The sequence below is a fragment of the Bos indicus genome, chromosome 9, assembly GCF_029378745.1.
Source record: "Bos indicus isolate NIAB-ARS_2022 breed Sahiwal x Tharparkar chromosome 9, NIAB-ARS_B.indTharparkar_mat_pri_1.0, whole genome shotgun sequence".
Lineage (NCBI taxonomy): Eukaryota > Metazoa > Chordata > Mammalia > Artiodactyla > Bovidae > Bos > Bos indicus.
This window is the reverse complement of record NC_091768.1, coordinates 89248132-89267305: the sequence shown is the minus strand read 5'-3', so window position 1 is coordinate 89267305 and position 19174 is coordinate 89248132. Positions and strand designations below refer to the sequence as shown.

At 42.0% G+C, this 19174-nt stretch overlaps 1 protein-coding gene across 4 annotated transcripts in view; it reads right to left on the bottom strand.

Annotated features, from left to right (window-relative positions):
* Positions 1 to 19174, bottom strand: part of ESR1 (estrogen receptor 1) — a 410467-nt gene that overhangs the window by 284908 nt on the left and 106385 nt on the right. The window contains exons 1-2 of one of the 4 annotated variants that reach the window (XM_070796393.1): positions 5773 to 5946; positions 3236 to 3760 (exon numbers count right to left, since the gene is read on the bottom strand). In XM_070796393.1, the coding sequence (XP_070652494.1) occupies positions 3236 to 3690 (455 nt within the window). In that variant the 5' untranslated portion in view covers positions 3691 to 3760; positions 5773 to 5946. Of the gene's footprint in view, positions 1 to 3235; positions 4165 to 4236; positions 4745 to 5772; positions 5947 to 19174 lie in introns of those variants that run through there. The other 3 variants (XM_070796396.1, XM_070796395.1, XM_070796394.1) reach the window with 3 other exon arrangements.

The following is a 19174-nucleotide window of genomic DNA, read 5'->3' as shown; positions in this document are numbered from 1 at the left end:
TGAAACCAGCATGGAGTATTATATACCTCACTTGAATTTTTAAAACATAGTGGATATAATTAATTTTCTTCTTCAGTTTTATTCAAACCTTCTAAGATGTTTAAACATGCTAAGGAACCCAGGATAAGGTAACTCCCACTTGCCTTCATCATGAAATTTTAGCTAAGACATATTTTGCAGGTCACCGCTTGCCTATTTACAAATTCATTCCCTTTCAATAACAATTCGTTGGGATATATAACCATCTTTCTCCCATTACTTTATGCCCAGGGCAGTCTTATCTGTTACATTTCTTCATATGTAGATATGGCTGCATATTATGGCCAACAGAAGAAACCACCCGTAGCATCTTAATGATAAAATGATGTGAACTTCACATAAATTCTTTGAACATCCCAGTGGGACATTTAGCTGGACAATCCACACAATAGCATTTTACAAATGGAAAAGTTAAGAATAAACTTAAGTAATAAAGGGTAACCTAACTGACCTAAAGTCACCAGCTGATGTGTAAGCAAAAAATAAAATAGAAACAATCAAAACTGTTTTTTTGGTTTGTGTCTATAAAACAACCAGGCACTTACCTGGTTTCTACTGACCATAACATTTTAGGTCAGTAGCTTTCAAACTTCTTTACCTCAAACCAGAGTAAGAAATAAATTTTAATCACAGCCAGCACACTTAAGCATGGATAATTAAAATAGTCAGGGAACAAAATCTGCTCTTATTAGACATTACCCACTTGAGTATTTTCTATTTTTTTTAATATTTCATTCCTTTAAAAAAATGTTCTAGACTCACTAAACTAATCTCATGATCCTCTGGATCATGACAAGCCATCTAAAAACACTTGCTTTCAGCCCCAAAACTTTTGGTAACTATTGAAGAAAACTAAGGGTTCCTAAAAGAATCTAACCAGCTCTTTTCTTTTCACCCAGTCATTCAAACAGTAAAATTGAGAGGGGGAGAATATTACGTGACGTCTGTCTATTTAAAATAATTCTATTTCATAGAGTCTTCTTTTCCTCCATGGGTAATAAAAGGCAAAATTCAAACATCAAAAAAAGGATGTTATGGAAAATAAATGCCAAAGGAAAAAATTATTCTAAAAATGAATTTCCATCCAGAATCCCATACAGAGTTTTTTATCTTTATTATTTTTGAAAGTTCCCTTTTTCTTTTTTTAAAAGTACAAGAATATTATCTAATGCAAAAAGTTTAAGATGGGGCATATTATAGGGATATTATTTGCCACTGGGATGATGAACAATTTTGAATAAAATGTGATCCCCTCTTCATTTGACCATGCTCACTTTGTAATTACTGGCAAGGCAGTAAATAATCCACTGAGAAGCAGTCTCATTAGTGCCCATTGAAATTCAGTGGCATTAATTTGCAATAAAAGAACTGAAAATTAAATGGAAAAGAAAATAGTTTCTGGAGTCTACCAGGAGGTTATGGAACTCACATCATACCAATGCCTTCCTTCACATCAAGGAGTTTAAAAGGTGTGAATCAGACTTAATCGTTAGATTTTGTTCTAACACTTAAAAAAAACAAAAAAAAGCAGGCAGAATAAATTCTTTTTCATTTTCCATTTTAACCCTGAATTAAAACAAGTTAAATGAATTTGACAGACACCAACTTGTGAAAGTTTTGTTCATCCTAGTGAGTCTTCTAAGGAATAACTCAGGCTGGACCTGCCTGGCTGTGGGGTGTTCTAAAGTCTTTTGAGGGGCTAAAGGATGTGGGGTGTGCTCAGATAGCCCATGATCCCCCCTTCAAATTTTCTGGGGCCACCTGGCACCTTCCTCCTACTGCTTCTACTATAAATCTCTCTGGAAATAGAACACTGAATGGAAAATCATCCCAGCTTGCAATATAGAAGGGTCTGGGTTAAGGATGACAGGCAGGTCCAGACACCAGTGTACAATCAGGCAGTGCCTAACTCAGTGCCCAGCCACGTGGGTACCCTGAGGTCTCTCAAACCCACTCCAGGGCACCCCTGTCCAGCAGCACCTAGAGCACTGGTATTCCCCAGGACCACCTGCCTAAGCCCTTTTGGAGTCCACCAGGAAAAGAAGGGAGAAATTGTCAAAGGGAAAATGAGAGCAAGAAGGGAGAAGGAAAGTGTCATCTCTACGAAAAAGAAAAGAAAAAAAGAAAAAAAACGAAGACACAACATATTTGCCTCTAAGTCACGAAAGTGTCCCTGTGTGCCCTGAACCATCTGCTTCTTCCCCTGAAGGAAAAGCACAGAACCGGGCTGAACTCGGGCACAGCACTCCCGGGGGCATTCTGTGCCCCGTAGGCCAGAAATGAAACTTAGCTGGCAGGAAAGTATTTCAAAACACTCATGCTTCGATGTGGCATGTTTCAAACTCACAGGACACTTATAAATCTCGGGATGTCAGAAGTCTTCTGCCAGCACTGGGCTCTGACATGGACTCAGCCCGGGAAACTCAGAAATCAGAAAACTCCTTAAGACCCATCCAACTCTAGGGTCTTCCGAGGGGCGCGTTTCAGCCCCGCAGCCCTCCTAGGTGGGACGCGGGAAAGACTTGCGAGGAATCGCTCCCCGAGGAAATTACCTTTGCCACCACCATAGTCACCATTCTCAGAGCGTGCGTATTTCCAACCCGAAAGTCGAGCAGCAGGGAAATTTGGCACGCACAGTAAAACAAAATTGTTAAATACTACTACTAATATAAATAAATAACATTCTGAGCTCAGCGAGTCCCAAACACCTCTAGCCTTAAGTACCAAAGCGGGACCTTTTCTAGGGACTCAAAGCACCTTACGTGTATTGGCTCTGGGGTGGCCCCCTCCCCAACTAAAAAAACCTCTGCTTTGCACGGTTTTCCAATATTTGTTTAATTAGGAAGCACACGGGGTTTCAGATCTGCGTCTCAGGCAGACATGGGGGTGGGGGGGGCGGTGGAGAAGGAAAAAAATTAAAAATTAAAAAAAATTTTTTTTTTTTTTTTTTTTAAGCTTCTGGGCCAGAGAACTTGACTCTCGAGAACACGAGATGCACCCGAGATCCCAGGCCGGGCGGCGCGCTAGCCCTCGGGTCGCGCGGCCCCGGCTCGGGCTGCGGCTGCGGCCGGGCGCCCAGCCCCGCGGCCTGCGGGCCCCCCTCCCTCCGCGCCTCGCGGCCCCTCGCCCCCGCTCCCTCCCGCCGCCGGGCGCGCGGCGACCACCCCGACGGGGCGCGGCGGGCGGCGCGGGTTACCTGTAGTAGGCGGGAGGGCCGGCTTCGCGCACCGCATAGCCGCTCGACTCGTTCTCCAGGTAATAGGGCACCTGTTGGCCGTGCGGGTGCAGGAAGGGCGAGAGGGGCTGCGGAGGCGGGTGTAGCAGCACCAGCGGGCTCGGAGACACGCTGTTGAGCGGCGGGAAGGCCCCCAGGCCGTTGGCGCCGAACGCCGCCGCCTCGGACCCGGGGCCGTAGGGGAGGCCCGACTGGCCGTAGACGGGCGCGGAGGCGGGGGCCGCGGCGTTGAAGTCGTACGCGGCGCCCTCGGGGTAGTTGTACACGGCGGGCTTGCTGCTGTCCACGTACACCTCGCCCAGGGGCCGCTCCAGGGGGATCTTGAGCTGCGGGCGGTTCAGGGGCTCCAGCTCGTTGGCTTGGATCTGGTGCAGCAGGGCCATGCCGGACGCTTTGGTGTGCAGGGTCATGGTCATGATGAGCGGCCGCGGGCCGGCCGCAGACCGTCTCCCCCCGCGGCAGAGGGCTCAGCAGCCGGCCGGCCACCTGGAAGAAGAGCACAGCCCGCGGTTAGAGGCGGCGCAGCGCATGTCCCGCCGCGACGCGAGCGCCGGCTGGGCCCCAGCGAGCCGTCCCCGTCCCGAGGAGCGCGGCGGCGGCCGGAGGCGAGCAAGTGCAGCCCTGCGCGAGCGCGCTCTGCCAACTCGCGGGCTCGGGTCTCCAACTTTAAGTACCGCTCTCCCGAGCTCAAAGGCATGACAAAGGTGCTGGCCCCCGGCCAGGGGCTGCTGCCTGGCCCTGACGTTGCCTTCAACATCACTCCAGGCGCGCAACTCGTTTTGGAGCGATCCCAAAGAGCAGCTTCCCTGAACTTTACTTTACTTGCCGCTGCTGGATAGAGGCTGGATTTCACGGCAGGAGGGCGGGGGCGCCGAGGGATCTCCTAAAGGTGGCCCGGAGAAGACGGGTTTCAAACCAACTCGGAAGACTCATCCCGGGGCCAGCTTTCTCTAACGTGCTACCTTATGTGCCCCGTGCCAGGCTCCAATCTATCTCTGTTTGTCTCCCGTGCTGTTTGATTCACGCTCCTCGTTGGCTGGAAATACGTAGTGTGTACATAGAATGACCCTGGGGAGGACCACTCTGTAACTGAGATATGGTAGATAGAGTAGGGTGTGCGGTTGCCCGTGCAGACAGCTATATTTAGCAGCTGCAGAGACTGATCGCAGGCATCCGGGGAAAGAGGGCGGAGATTCAAGGTGTACGTATAGGAAGAGCCGAGTTTCGCCTTCAGGAGAGTGCTACCTGACCTCAGTTTCCCTCGTCTAAAAAATTCTCCCGAAGTGGTCGCCTCCAGCCGCGATCTTCCGAGATTCTCCCAGCCCGCTTTGTCTGTGTTGGACCACAGTACTGTACTTGTGTCCATTAGGAATTCTAATGTGAATGACGATTTACCAAAACCTTTCCGTTAGGACATGGGTCTTCATGCTTTCCACGGACTATGCAACCAGAACTTCAGAAAACTGAATATGAAATGTGACCCTTCCATAAAAAAAAACAGAACCTCAGGTCATTAACCACATCTTTAGCAATTATGTTGTACTGATGATCTCAGCAACAAATTTTGAAAGTCAGTGATGCCTTTCTGTTCCTTTGGACTAGGATATGCAGATTCAAATATCCAGATTGAAAAAGAAACAGGAAAAAGTTTGGTACTGCATTAAAAGTTAAACCTGCTCAAGTACATTATATATGTATATATAATATATTAGAATAAATTATATAATATATAATGTGTGTATATATATAATGTATGTGTATAAATATATATTTAAAAATTATGGTAAATACATTGTGCACCTATAATCATGGACAGTTTATACTTTTTAATAAACTTCCTTGTCCCCAGTCTAATAAACTCTGATACAACTGCTACTTGGCTTTAATTGCTACCGCAAACACCTGACGGAATACCTGACAAAATTTCTGTGTCATATATAAATGCCAAAGATGCCATCACTGACAGTAATATCTGGGGATATCTTTATACTAATAAGTACATGGTTACCTAATTCTTATAAGAACAGACAGAGCATTTGGGGATAATATGCAGATATAGCTGATTTACTATGAAGCCAAAACTGAGCTCAGCATCCATAAGTATAACTAGAATTATAAGCAAAGAAAGGGTTAAAAACACATTAGATGAATCACAGATATTTCTCTTTATGGCCAGCAACCATTACTTTCCAAAGCAATCTTTTTACAGATGACTTCGTTTCCGTAAATCACACTTTCAATTTTCAAACATCTTAAGAAAAAAAAAAAAAAACACCATGCACAAGCACTTCAGAGGACTCTGAAAAATCTGAACCTGCCGAATTCTATGCAAATTACACAAAGAACCCTACGGGTCCTGAAAGCAGAAGGAGATGCACACACAAACCCAGGGAAAACAGCAAATCCTTATCTCCCTGCTCAGATACAGACACTGGTCAGAAAGGTGAGTTGCTTTCTCAAAATGCTAAAGCTGCAAAGAGAAATCAAAACAGTCCTACCCTGCTGGATCAAGAGCGTCTTTCCAGAAATGTTCCATGGGCTTGTAGAAGTCAAGGGCTGAGACAGTTAGAAGGAAGGGAAGACTGCGCTCCCATGTGCCTGTGGCTCCGGGTGTGAGCAAGGCAGAGCGTGTGGGGATGTGTTTGCATGTGGGATGGCAGGGAATCGGGAAGCAGCCAGTAGGCAGGGCACTTGGCAGCCCCTCCCGGCAGACAGAGCAGCTGGGCTGCCGCACAGAGCTGGATGAATGGCAGTGGAGAGTAAGGAGAGGCTTGCTGTCTGCTCACGGGGAGCAGGGTGGCACACTCAAGTCAGCGTTATTGGATGGAACCAACACTCCCAAGCCTTTCTGCTCTTTCTACCTGAAGCCTAGCAAGTGTGCCACGCTTTCTGCTGCCATCCAAGGCAAGAGGGAAAGCAGGCTTGCTGGAAATCACAGGCTTATGGCTAAAATAGAATGCCAGTCAAAAGTGCGTGGATATCAAGTTTACAAAATGTGACACGGGTGGTTTTTCCTGAAGAATATAATTTAACAATAAAAGCCTTCTGGGATCCACTTGGATCAGATGCCTTGCTGGCCCCAGCCCGCCCTGTCCCTCCTCACCATCCCCCTGTCTCTGAACAGACACACTGTTGCCGTGCCTCCCATTGCACTAGGAAACCAGACTTTGGAATAAATGTTTTGGCATTCTAGGGATGTGTTTCCAACTGAAATGTAATATTCCTCCACCTCGTTAACCAAACCCACAAACCTTTCCACGAATAGCTCAGTTGACTGCTTTCAGTAAACATGAAAAAAATATATCATTAAAGTCCCAGAGTAGGAAGATAAGACAAAGGTAGGTACCTTTGTGTGGCACTGACTTTAGGCTTTCTGGTTGTAGAGGCATTGAGCATGGGTAGAGAGTCTATTTCCCAATGATGCCCACATAGAGCCTCCAGGTTCTCAACGTTTCTCTTGACCATGGTACTAACACACAGGGAAAGAGCTCCTAGTGGCCCTCACCCAGTGTCTAAGGACATGTGACGCCTACTGGAGCCTTTGTTGCCAGACATTAGTCACTGCCTTGGGTATTAAATGGTTCTAATCACAATGCCAGGAGTGGCCAGTCTCTCGCCCTGGTACCTCATGCAGTTAGGGAGAGATTTATGAGTGGCTCTTAAGACCAGTACAAAGGAAGAAGTAAAAAGTTATTTTTAAAAAAGTTACCAAAATGTTAATAATGTCATAATACACATAGTATTTTGTGCTTTGAAAGTCCCAAAATATTGCAATATTAGAGCACAGAACCCTTTGCTGTCGATGGCTGTGAATATTAACTCCTCCTTTAGGCCAACCATGGCCATGCATGCACTAGTCCAGTCCAAAAAAAACCAAGAATGTGCAAAGAATGGAGAGGAAAGGGAAAGAAGGGGGAGGACGGAGAGGAAAAAAGGGAACGAAGAAAGAAAGGAGAGAAAGAGGGAGGAAAGAACTTTGCAACTGTTCTCCTTGAACATAGGAAGGATAAGAAGTCTCATTATCTCTTCACAGACTTTGATTATTCTACAACTAACCATCAAAGTTAGTCCCAGATGTCCGATAAAGTCAGTTTTCCAGAACACTCTCTTGCCCATATTCTCTTCCTATTCCTGGTAAGAATCATCACCCAGGCTTGATGATGGTGGGTGGGAAAGGACAGCGAACCTTGCCAGTTTTCTTCTAGTGCTTCTGGCAAACAACCTTGCAGCCTGGTTCCCTCCTCTCCCCTCCCCAGCTGCACAGGCTCACACTCCCATCCTTGACTTCCTGGCATTTGCTGGGGAATTAGGGTCAAGTCTATTTCTGTAGCTCCACCATCGAGAGCATCTCCAGACCACTTCGCCAACAGTCTCCTGGGCATTGCCTGCTCGTTGAAAATGTGAGTCATCATTCTCCCTTCCCCCAGACATGGGGCTCCTCTCCAACCCCCCAGTCTGTGACTAGCATCATTATCCCTGCAGTCGCCTAGGGCACTCCTGTAGGCTTTCTGTAGCCTTTGGCATGCCTGAGCATTCTAGCTTTGCCATTTATCCCTTCCCCCGACACTCCTGTGCCCCGCCTGCATTACCTCACCTGGCAAAACGATCTCCTAGGGACATCTGCCCCTGCACACTTCTTCCTAGATCTTGCTGCTTTATATTTTGTTGGTTTTTACAGTTTTGAGATCCATTTTCTCATGATCGGCTCCATTCTTCACCCAGATTACAGCTTCCTCCAGAGTTCAGGCCTTCCTTTCTTCCCATAATATCTTGTCTAGTGTATCTCCCCCTGATGTGTAACCTGTGCTTCAGTCAAAGTAAAAAACAAAAACAAAAAAAACTTGAGGCTCCAAGCACTCAAAGCTTTCCTGATGACATCCCCTCTGCCTAGAACCCCGCTTTGCTGGCTTGTTGGGGAAGGTCTTTTTTAAAATTCAGCCTAAATGCTATGACAACAAAAGTGCCTTCCTTTATTCTTTATTCAAAGGTAATTTCCTCTCCTCTGAACACCAGGGATATTTCTCATGCATGTGTTACATTCTTCCTTGTGTTAATATATAGATTATATATCCCCTCCTGCTCAGAAGTTCCTTGAGGACAAGGTCTGCAAAGAGTTATTTGGGTATTTTCTGAGTCCCTAGCACTGTGCCTAGTCATATTAGGTCACCAAATATTGGCTAATTTATTCATCCAGATACTTAAAAGGATAAAATAATATTATACTTATCTGGATAAACCCTCTCTAAAAGCTAACTTTCCATGTAATGTTCTACCATCTTCAAACTGTTTTTCCTAAATGATTATCTTGGTATACTCATACTGACTGAGGCCATAAAGTCAAAATTTAAATTCATACAATCTTGAGGATTAAGCCTGCAATTCTTGGCAGCATAATTCACGAGAAAGCTCTGAATTTTTAGTTCGTAACCAGATAATACTGTGACCAAACAAAGTTTCTTCTCTAGCTCCATTAAAAGCTTTTTACATTTACAAAAACATCATTCCTCCAACAGAAACATGAAAGAAACTAAATGTGGAAATATTTCCAAAATAACTTCCACTCCTAGAAATGGTTCCTTCAGTCTGAGATGTGGGGCTCCAGCTCTGTTCAAACTGATCATTATTTTGATGATAAAAATGCTCTGTTTGGGAGGTTTTTCTGCACATTTATTTGACACCATTTATTTTTTTCTAAAGTAGAAGAAAAAGAATTTCCTGTTAGGTTTCCACCTTTAAAAATGGTTCATACTATTTAAGGACTTTTTATTAGCTCCTAGATTTTTTTTTTCAACTGACATTTGATTTTTGTCTTATGAGGTAAATTTGATATGCAGGGAAATGCACATATCTTGTGTGTTCATTCTTGATGAGTTTGGACACGCGCACATGACAACCGTCTCCATGAAATCCTACGGTATTTCCATAACTCAGGAAATTTCACTTGACGCCTTGTTCAAGCCAACATGCAACCCCTCCAGGCAACCACTGCTATGATTGCTATCATCATAGATTTATTTTACCTTCTGGCCCAAAATGTGGACCGTGACCTCTTTCATACCGGAGCACATAATATACCCCGTTTCCATCCACTGGCACAACAGCGTGATGCCGGGCACACAGCATTGTAAGGGCATCAAGGTACATAGCTATCCTCTCAGTCAGACCCCTCTGCCTGGGATCAGCTCCCTCAAAACCCCAGAATTTTACTTACACTCTATTCAGGGACCTTTTTAACTATAACAGGCTTTCCTTGATCAGGTGTTACATAAGCCTGCCAAGATACGAGTTAATGATGAGGAGCCAAATGAAATCAGGATTCTTTACCATGTTCTTAAACAGACCATCTACATTTTTTTTTAATTTAATAATTTTTAAGCCTAGAATCAAACCCCAAATCCTAATTCTCATGAAAGTCAGGACCTCAGATACAATTCCCTGTCTTTCTACCCAAAACTCAATGGGGTAGTTTGGATTTTTGGTTGTTAGGCAGAATGGCTACTCTTTATTGTGAATCAGTGAGTGGTTCAGATTTAATTCACCAGCTTAAAAAAATTTAGTAACTTTTCATGTTACATTTTTTTAGAAAACCGTTAATGTAATTTAACTATAAGACATGTAGCATAAGACAGTTAAGAAAGTACTTTCTCTATAAGTGCCATGAGTGATGAAAGAATTCCAATTATTCCAATTATTATTACACTGTGCCCCTCTCCCTCCCTTTATCTATTGTTTACTTGAGGAATCTCATTGCCAGAGTAGGGTATTACTTCTCTGTGGAGAGAAGTATTCAGATTGTGCCTAAATTCAAGTTGATTCAAAAAGTATCATGCACTGTTAAGGATGACCTTTATAGACACACACACATACACACACACACACACACACACATCAAGTAACCAACCAGAAACCTGGCAAAATTTCAGAACCAGCCTTAGTCAAGTGGTTTTTTAAAAGGGGGGGTGATTTTTGCATTTTGAATCTTTTCAGGTCTTTCTTCCTATTTTGTTACCACACTCATCCAGATAACCAGCTCCCTCAGGTCCCAGGATCCCAGGCTACCCATGGCTATAACCAGTGGACTCTCTCCCCCATCTCTCAAGACCCTCAATTACAATCCTACTGTCTCAAAGGAGCGATGTATTTATTGAACATGCCAAAGAGTAACTCATTTATTCAGTTCACTCAAAAAATACTGATTACCTACTATTTATCAGGACCATTGCTAGATGTTGGGTCCTGTCTTGGACAGCTCAGGCTGCTGTAACAAAAGACCATAGACCTTATGGCTTAAACAACAGAAGTTAATTTTCGCACGGGGCTGGTCACCAGAAGTCCAATATCAGAATGCCACCTTCATCGAGTCTATTGAAGACCCACTTTCTGGCTTTCTGCCCTGGTGGGCAGAGCTCTCTCTTCTCAGAAAGCGACAGTCCTGTTGGATGAGGGTTCCACCCATGACCTCATTTAACCTTAATTACTCCCTGAAGATTCTGTCTCTAGATACCATCACAGGGGAGGTTAGGGTTTCACCATAGGAATGTAGGGAAGACAACATTAAGTCCACAGCCACCACCCAAACATAAACAACAAATGTCTGTGCCCTCAAAGAGCTTACTTCTAGGGCCTTTGTATTTAGTCCTGCAGTAACGGCCCCTCCTACTCAGCCTCCCGTAGGAGAATCCCTGCCTCTGTCCGCCCACAGTTGTTGATATTCCTCTGGGTTCAGCTCCAGGCCCCCTTGGCCCCTCTATTCTTCTCCCTTTCGAGGGTCTCCACCACTCCCAGAGTTCTAAGTTTCACCTGTACATTGAAGACTTTAAAATAGAAATCTCCAACCAAAAGGTCTCTGCTGGCCAGGAGCCATTCCAGATACCTCTTAGACATTTTTACTTGCATGTTCATTTATTCAATAAAGACTTCTTGAGCACCTACTATGTGCTTGCCATTAGCAGCTCACTTTGTTCAAAATTACTGTTTCTTTTCCCCAGACCTATTCCTCCCTCTGTTTCCTGTCTCAGCAGACAGCATTGCTATTCGTGTAATTGTGCAAGCCACAAACATCCAGCCTTCAGCCTTGACCTGCCTGTGTTTAATCTCTCACAAATCTTTTTTATTTCTGTCTCCTTGATCTCTTTTGAGTCAATTGCATTTTCTTGCTGTTATTATTTTCCGGCCACTATCTTCTCTCCCAAGATATGCCTCCAGACTTTTTCTACCACTGTCCATTCACCATACTATGGAAAGAGTAATCTATCTCAAGAGCAATGGGACTTGAATTATTATTCTCCTTTCTCCAGAGTTCTCTCCCACAGATATTGCGCTCCTGCCATACTGAATTATTTTCCAGTTTTTCAGACTCTCTCAACTCTGTCTGAATCTAAATATTCATATTTTTGATTCATTCTACCTGGAATCTTCCTCCTATTCCTTTTCATCTGACTTACTCCTATGCATCCTTTAAGTCTCCCTTCAGATATCACAGCCACCAGGAAGCCTTCCTTGATTTTCTACCGTGTGCCTGACCGTGAATGCCCATTGCTCCCTAAAAATCCCTGGTCATTGCTCTTATCATGCTGTTGGAATTTCCTGTGTATTCCTCTGTATCCTCCCACTGACCTATAAATTTTTAAAAGGCACACAGGGACTGTCTTTTTCCAAATCATGAGCCCATTGCTTAGTAAATTTCTGATGAATATTTGGCCCCAATAAATACTATTTTAATAATGAATGTTTAAACCTCTCCCTGATATCACATTTGCTTTGCCAGCTCAATTCCTCAACAACTTAATTCCAAAGAACTGATTTTAAGGGCTAGAATTCAGAACTAGAGCTTAGAGAAGAATCTGGAAGAAGATTCATATTTTCTAGAACAACTCAGATTTCTTATCTTATACAAATAGGCTATTAGAATTAATGGCCCCTTTATGGGTTGTCAAGTCCAAACCTGAATTGTCTCCATAAAGAAAGATCATTTTTGTTGAATGTCTAGTCCAGAACACCTGAACTAGAATCTGGATCTCCAAATTTAGGGTGTATCACCCATCCTACCCCACCCCTATTCTCTTCATGTTGATAGTGCCTTCTTTCTTTTTATGTGGGCTGTGATCTGCATAATCAAATTAAGATGTAATTTAGTGGTTCAGTGGGCTATTCTTAGAGTCTTAAAATCTTCCAACTCTGGAAAACACAGCAAGATTGCTTCACATTCTCAAAACACTGATAAAGAAATGGGGAGAAGGGGTTTGAGAATGTAAGCTTAAAATATTGAAACAACTTGTGTTCAGAGAAATAACTTGCCTTGTGAAACATAAAGAAATGACTTCTCATGCATTACTCTTAGAATAGAGTTTATTAAGGTCTGACCCTGATACCTATTAATATATCTATCATTTGAATCAAACTGGAGAAAAACTGGAGCTGGAGAAAAACTTTATATCCTTTCTGTATCATGTAAATTGTACAAACTTGCAAATAGAGCATCCCTAACCTAAAAAATGCTTCACTGTATTTGACACATTCCAATTTCCAAGAGAATCTAATTTGAAAGACACTCAAGTACCTTTCCATTTTGCTGTCATACTCATCAGGGGAATTACATTATGATCCAAAAGTGCTCACCTTCCTAAAAACCAAAGCTTCTTAAAAGAACTGGAAAAATTGTTGGGTATAACATTATAAACACTGGATTCAGAAAAATATAGTGGCAAACTTTTCGTTGATTCTCAAATAAAGACATTATTTTTTGTGACACTTTCCAGCAACTTTTGTACATAAATGTGAAGAAAAAAAATAATTCCACAAACTTCTATGCCAAATGCTAATGAACGGCTAAAATGTACAAATTATCTTTTTCTTCCCGTGTTCTCCATCCTGCCCTTCTCAATTTTCTGTCCTTAAAACATCTACCTCTTCCCTATCTGCTATCAAGCCTGCCTCTTCTCTGAGACCAGCCCTAATCAACATAGATCACCCCAGTGAGACCCAGAATTTTAATCAGAATTCAGAAAAAAAAAAAAAAAAATCCTGCCCAGTCATTCTTTTCTCTCCCACATGTGATGTGTGGCCTCAACTCCCTTGCCTCCCCTTTCAACAGTCCCAGTCACAACACTCCTTCAACACAAGCTTCTCAGACCTTGATTTGGAGCAGGGTGCCCAGAGTTCAAGTTGTACAACTGTCCACTCTCCCAACCCCATCTCTTCCAAATTCTAGCTTGTTCAAAGTCTTAACTTCAGCCTGTAGTTTACAGGAATGTATCTGATTGAACTAATTTCCACTCTCACTTCACATGCAGTATTTGAATTTTTTTAAATGGTAAATCTTATTAAACTAGAGAAATCTCTACTTGTAGAATTGCAAAAGGGCCTGGGAGGAGCTATCTGTAAGTAAAGCATATCCTGCCCTTTTCTTTCTCAAGGATTTCAAAAATTCCAAACTATCTCTTGGTTAACCCCCAGGGTGCCTGAATGAACTGTTCTTCACATTCCAACAGGGATATGTCCTTATTCTCACCTGGATGGTCTTTGTTTTTGTGTAAGCAACTAATGATCTGTAATAAACAAGCCCACACAGTGCCTGGGAGCAAAGTTGTGGCTTTCATAGGATATGTTTCATTGCAGTTACTTCCCAAAGGAAAACTGAAGGTGAATCTATTGCAAACACCTAAAATTTACTCCCTCAGTACATTGAGATGCTAGAGGCAGAAGACCATAAAAAGCAATAAGGTCATTTTCTGAGTGCTTGTGTAAAACAAGGAAAAATTTAGGTCTAACAGTCCCTTTCCCATTGGTTTCTCTTTCATGTAAAATGTGATCTTTGACTCTGACGTGGTAATTTAGCTTTTTCAGAATGGGCGTAAGAAAAATTAAACTAAATATAGCTCTTGCTCATGAATCTGGACATGCTTATTCTTGAAAATAAATGCTGCATTCATTCAGATGAATGTTTCCCAATCAGCCCAAATTCACCCTTCACTCTATACTTAACATACTTTTCCATCTCTGCCCACCAGCCCGATTACCATTTTGGGTAATCTAGCATTTGCTGACTGGTCAGTTGCAACTCCAGTTTCAAACTCTTCACATTGTTTAAAGAAGTTTTTGTAGAAACTCAACCAGAATCTCATGACTCTGAGCCTGTAGTTGCCTCACAATGGCTATAATAGCTTTGTGTATATTCTTGGAAGTTTCATCATCTGCCACCCCACACCCCTCCCCCGGCTTTGTCTGTATGTGGGGAGGAAAGAGGTTGGCAAAAGAAATCAGATTGCCTTAGCCTTTCTATAAGCTCGGCTGTTGGGGGGGTGGGGGTGGGGATTATTTCTGTTCACAGTGGGCTAGTGCAGCATGAGCTAATACTCAGTTTTGGAGACTTTTCTTTTGGATTGGTTTGACTACAATGAAGATATCCCAAAACAGCCTTTCTCTAGAGTTGATTTCTTTATTAATATCTTACTAGAAGCCTAAGGTAAAGCCTGATGACTGTTCATTGAGAATCTAGCATGTGCTTTACAGGTATTATTTTATTTAAAATTTGTTTTTCCTTCATTTTTGAGTACATAATGGAGTCAGTGTTTTAATCTTCAATAGATATTTCCATAACCATTTTGACAGAATCTCCTCCCACCCCTGTGTGCCACCTGCCAATTTCCCCTTTCTAGAGGCAACAGGTGTTACCTGTTTTTAAAAGACTCCTTCCAAAGATATTCCATACATATAGAACACACACATTTCCACATCCTTTTTTAAAAATAGTAACACATACTCCATTTTGTATCATGTTTGTTTTCATTAACAATATATCTCCCTGTTTTGCTATGTAAATATATCCCTCATTTTTATGGCTGCATAATATTCCATTGTTTAAAAGAATCATAATTTATTTTGCCAGTTCCCCATTCAGGGCAGTTAATTTGTCCCCAGTCTTTTGCAATTGTCAACAATGCTACAATTAATAATCTTGTACATAAGTCAATTCTTATAGGATTAATATGCACATTATTCATCTTAGCTTGTGTGTGCTTAGTTGCTAAGTCATGTACAACCTCTGGCAACTCCATGGACTGTACCCCACAAGCTCTTCTGTCCATGGGATTTCCCAGGCAAGAATACTGGAGCAGGCTGCTATTCCCCTCTCCAGGGGATCATCCCAACCCAGGAATAAAACCCACATCTCCAGAATTGGCAGGCAGATTCTTTACCACTGAGCCACCTGGGAAGCCTGGAAGCAACATTTTAGTAGGTGTTGCCTAAATGCCCTCTGTAGAAGTGGTTGAACTCCTACACCCTCACATATATGATGGATCTTTGAACTTGTGATATTTCTCAAAATATCTCTGTTCAGTTTTAATTTGTACTTTTTTTACTATGAGTGAGGATGAGCATCTTTTCATATGTTTTAGTCTGAATATTAGGTTGACCACTCAGAGGCTGAGTGAATTTGGACAAATTAAAGTTTTTGAGATCAAAGAATCGTTGCAAGATTAAATGCAATGATGTAGGAAATGCATGTTCTTCTTGCCAGCTTCCACCATTATTTTTCCAGTAGTTGACAATTACAGGGGCCCCAGAAATAAAAGCTAATGATGTATTAAAAGTAATAGAAAGCATGATAAAAGCCAGGGTCGTGGTACCAGAAGGTTTTAGATGAAATAAAGAGTTGTTGTTGCAGCCTTCCTTGCTTATTGCCATTCCAAAATGACAGTTTGCTTAGCACAACCTCATTGAAATTGGGCGCAAATCAGGACTGCTTCTCTGAGGATGAAAAATAACTCTGCATAGTGGCACCTTAGGTGTGGAATAGAGCATTAACACCAGAAGCAAGCTATGTAAACTTGAAAAACAGAGACTCACTTATGAATCCAGTGTGTTTGAGGAATGAATTGTTGAAATGCCAGTTTTAACTATTTTACAATGTTTTCAGACTCATTGCTAAAACTACCTTCTACGGCTCCCCCGGAGGCATTGTACAGACAAGTAAATACTCCTCATCAAATTTTAAACCTCTGTAAATAAGTGGTAGATTGTTGACAAAATCTTGGCTGCCATGACAGGAAAAGGACTGTGGCTTTCACAAAAATAAAAAGAAATATTTTGAAGTACTGTAAGTATCAGGTATGAAGATGCTTTGATATACAGCTAAAATGCTTGCGACTCAAATGGCAAATGTGTCCACAGTCTAATTTGAAATCCCTTTATGTACAGATTATCAATTAAGTTCAAACCACAAACCACAAACCACCCATTTTTTAAACCATGTTTTAGTCTTGCCAGTTATGTTCTATCAATAAATACAACCAGTGAATCTGAAGAATGTGGGTACCAATAAAAGACAGGAATACATTGTGACCTTCAATGTATTTTTAATGGAAAAAAAAAGAGGTTTTATATTTATGACTAATTTTTCATTTTTGCAAAAGAAGCCAAATAGTTATTTTTACATTAGAAGAAAACTCTATTGCTATGTATTCATAAGCTTTCTGATCCATCACATAAATGTCAAAGGAGATTTGATATGACTTCTTTCCACAGTCAAATACATTCTATTCCCAATTTTTAGAAATCAATTAAAAGAAAATTAAACAACCTAGCATTAAAGATAACATTGTATTCCCCTAATATTTTTTAAATGTTTTTATCTCACAAGTACATGATCTAAAATTAACATCTGAACCAGATCTAATTCTTCATGGGGAGTAGGTAGGTGACCTGCTATTACAGGATTTGTCACTTTGAATTACACGTATTGTTTCTGTTTTGTGTTTCTTACTAGATGTTGAGAAGCTTGTGAGTCCTTTGCTTACCACCTGGCACATATTTGCTCCTCATTATATATATTGGAAAAGAATACATGAATGAATGAATTAATTAACTCAACCTTCAAAAAACTAGGTTCATGGGATCTGATCATGGCAAATAGGTGGGGAAGCAATGGAAACAGTGACAGACTTTATTTTCTTAGGCTCCAAAATCACTGTGATCAGTGACTGCATTCATGAAATTGAAAGATGCTTGCTCCTTGCAAGAAAAGCTATGACAAACCTAGACAGCAAAGACATTCCATCTACAGAGAAATGGATAAAGAAGATGTGGTACATACACACAATGCAGACTCAGCCATTAAAAAGCATGAAATAATGCTGTTTGCACCAACATGGATGTGTCTGGAGATTGTTATACTAAGTGAAGTAAGTCAGAGAAAGACAAATATCATATAATATCGCTTATTTGTGGATCCAAAAAAAAAATGATGTGAATGAACTTATTTATAAAACACAAACTGACATACATAGAAAATGAATTTTTGGTTAGCAGGAATGAAGGGTTGGGGTGGGAAGAATAGACTGGGAGTTTGGGATTGACGCATACACACTAATAGATAATCAACAAGGAACTATTAAATAGCATATAGCACAGGGAGCTGCTTAATATTCTCTAATAACCTAAATAGAAAAAGAATTTGGAAAAGAATAGATATGTGTATAACTGAATCACTTTGCAGCACATTTGAAACTAACACAACATTGTAGATGAACTATATAGTCCAATATAAAGCAAAAATTTTTCTTATAAAAAAACAGAGACATCACTTTGCCGACAAGGGTTCACAGAGTCAAAGCTATGGTTTTTCCAGTAGTCATGTATGGATGGAGAAGGAAATAGCAACCCACTCCAGTTTTCTTGCCTGGAGAATCCCATGGACAGAGGAGCCTGGCGGGCTTCAGTCTTTGGATGGCAGGAGTCGAACACAACTGAGCAACTGAGCACATTTATGCATGTTGAGAGTTGGACCATAAAGAAGGCTGAGTGCCGAAGAATTGATGCTTTTAAACTGTGGTGTTGAATAAAACTCTTGAGAGTCCCTTGGATTGCAAGGAGATCAAATCAGAGATCAAACCTTAAAGAAATCAAGCCTGAATATTCATTTAAAGGACCGATGCTGAAGCTGAAGCTCCAATATTTTGGCCACCCGATGTCAAGAGCTGACTCAGTGGAAAAGACCCTAATGCTGGGAAAGATTGAAGACAGGAGGAAGAGGGAACAACAGAGGACGAGATGGTTGGATGGCATCACTGACTCAATGGACATGAGTTCAAGCAAACTCCAGGAGATGGTGAAGGACAGGGAAGCCTGATGTGCTGCAGTCCATGGGGTTGTGAAGAGTCAGACACAACTGAGTGACTGCATAACAACAACAAGCCTGTTGTTTTGAGTTATACAGCATTGTTGTTATTGTTCAGCTGCTAAGTTGTGTCTGACTCTTTGGGACTCTATGGACTGCAGCACGCCAGGCTTTCCTGTCCTTCACCATCTCCCAAAGTTTGCTCACACTTATGTCCATTGAGTTGATAATGCAATCCAACCATCTTGTCCTCTGTCACCCCCTTCTCCTCCTGCCTTCAATCGTTCCCAATCAGGGTCTTTTCCAATGAGTCAGCTCTTGACATCAGGTAGCCAAAGTATTGGAGCTTCAGCTTCAGCATCAGTCCTTCCAATCAATATTCAGGGTTGATTTTCCTTAGGATCGACTGGTTTGATCTCCTCGCAGTTCAAGGGACTCTCAAGAGTCTTCTCCAGTACCACAGTTCAAAAGCATCAATTCTTCGGCACTCAGCCTTTTTTGTGGCCCAACTCTCACATTTGTACATGACTGCAGAAAAAACCACAGCTTTGACTATATAGCATTGACCAGATGTTTATTACTATCTGAAATATGGAATATCTCTGCCTCAAGAAGTATAGGGTGAGAAGAGATGTTCTGATCGACAGATGCCCTGGGAACCACATGTCTTCAAGTGTCCCCACCCTGCCTTACAGCTCAGGAAAGGCTCTTTGTGGTAGCTGCACTGAGTCACCTCTGAGATCTTTGCATCTCAGCTCAGTCCACCATGGCCTTCTCTCAAT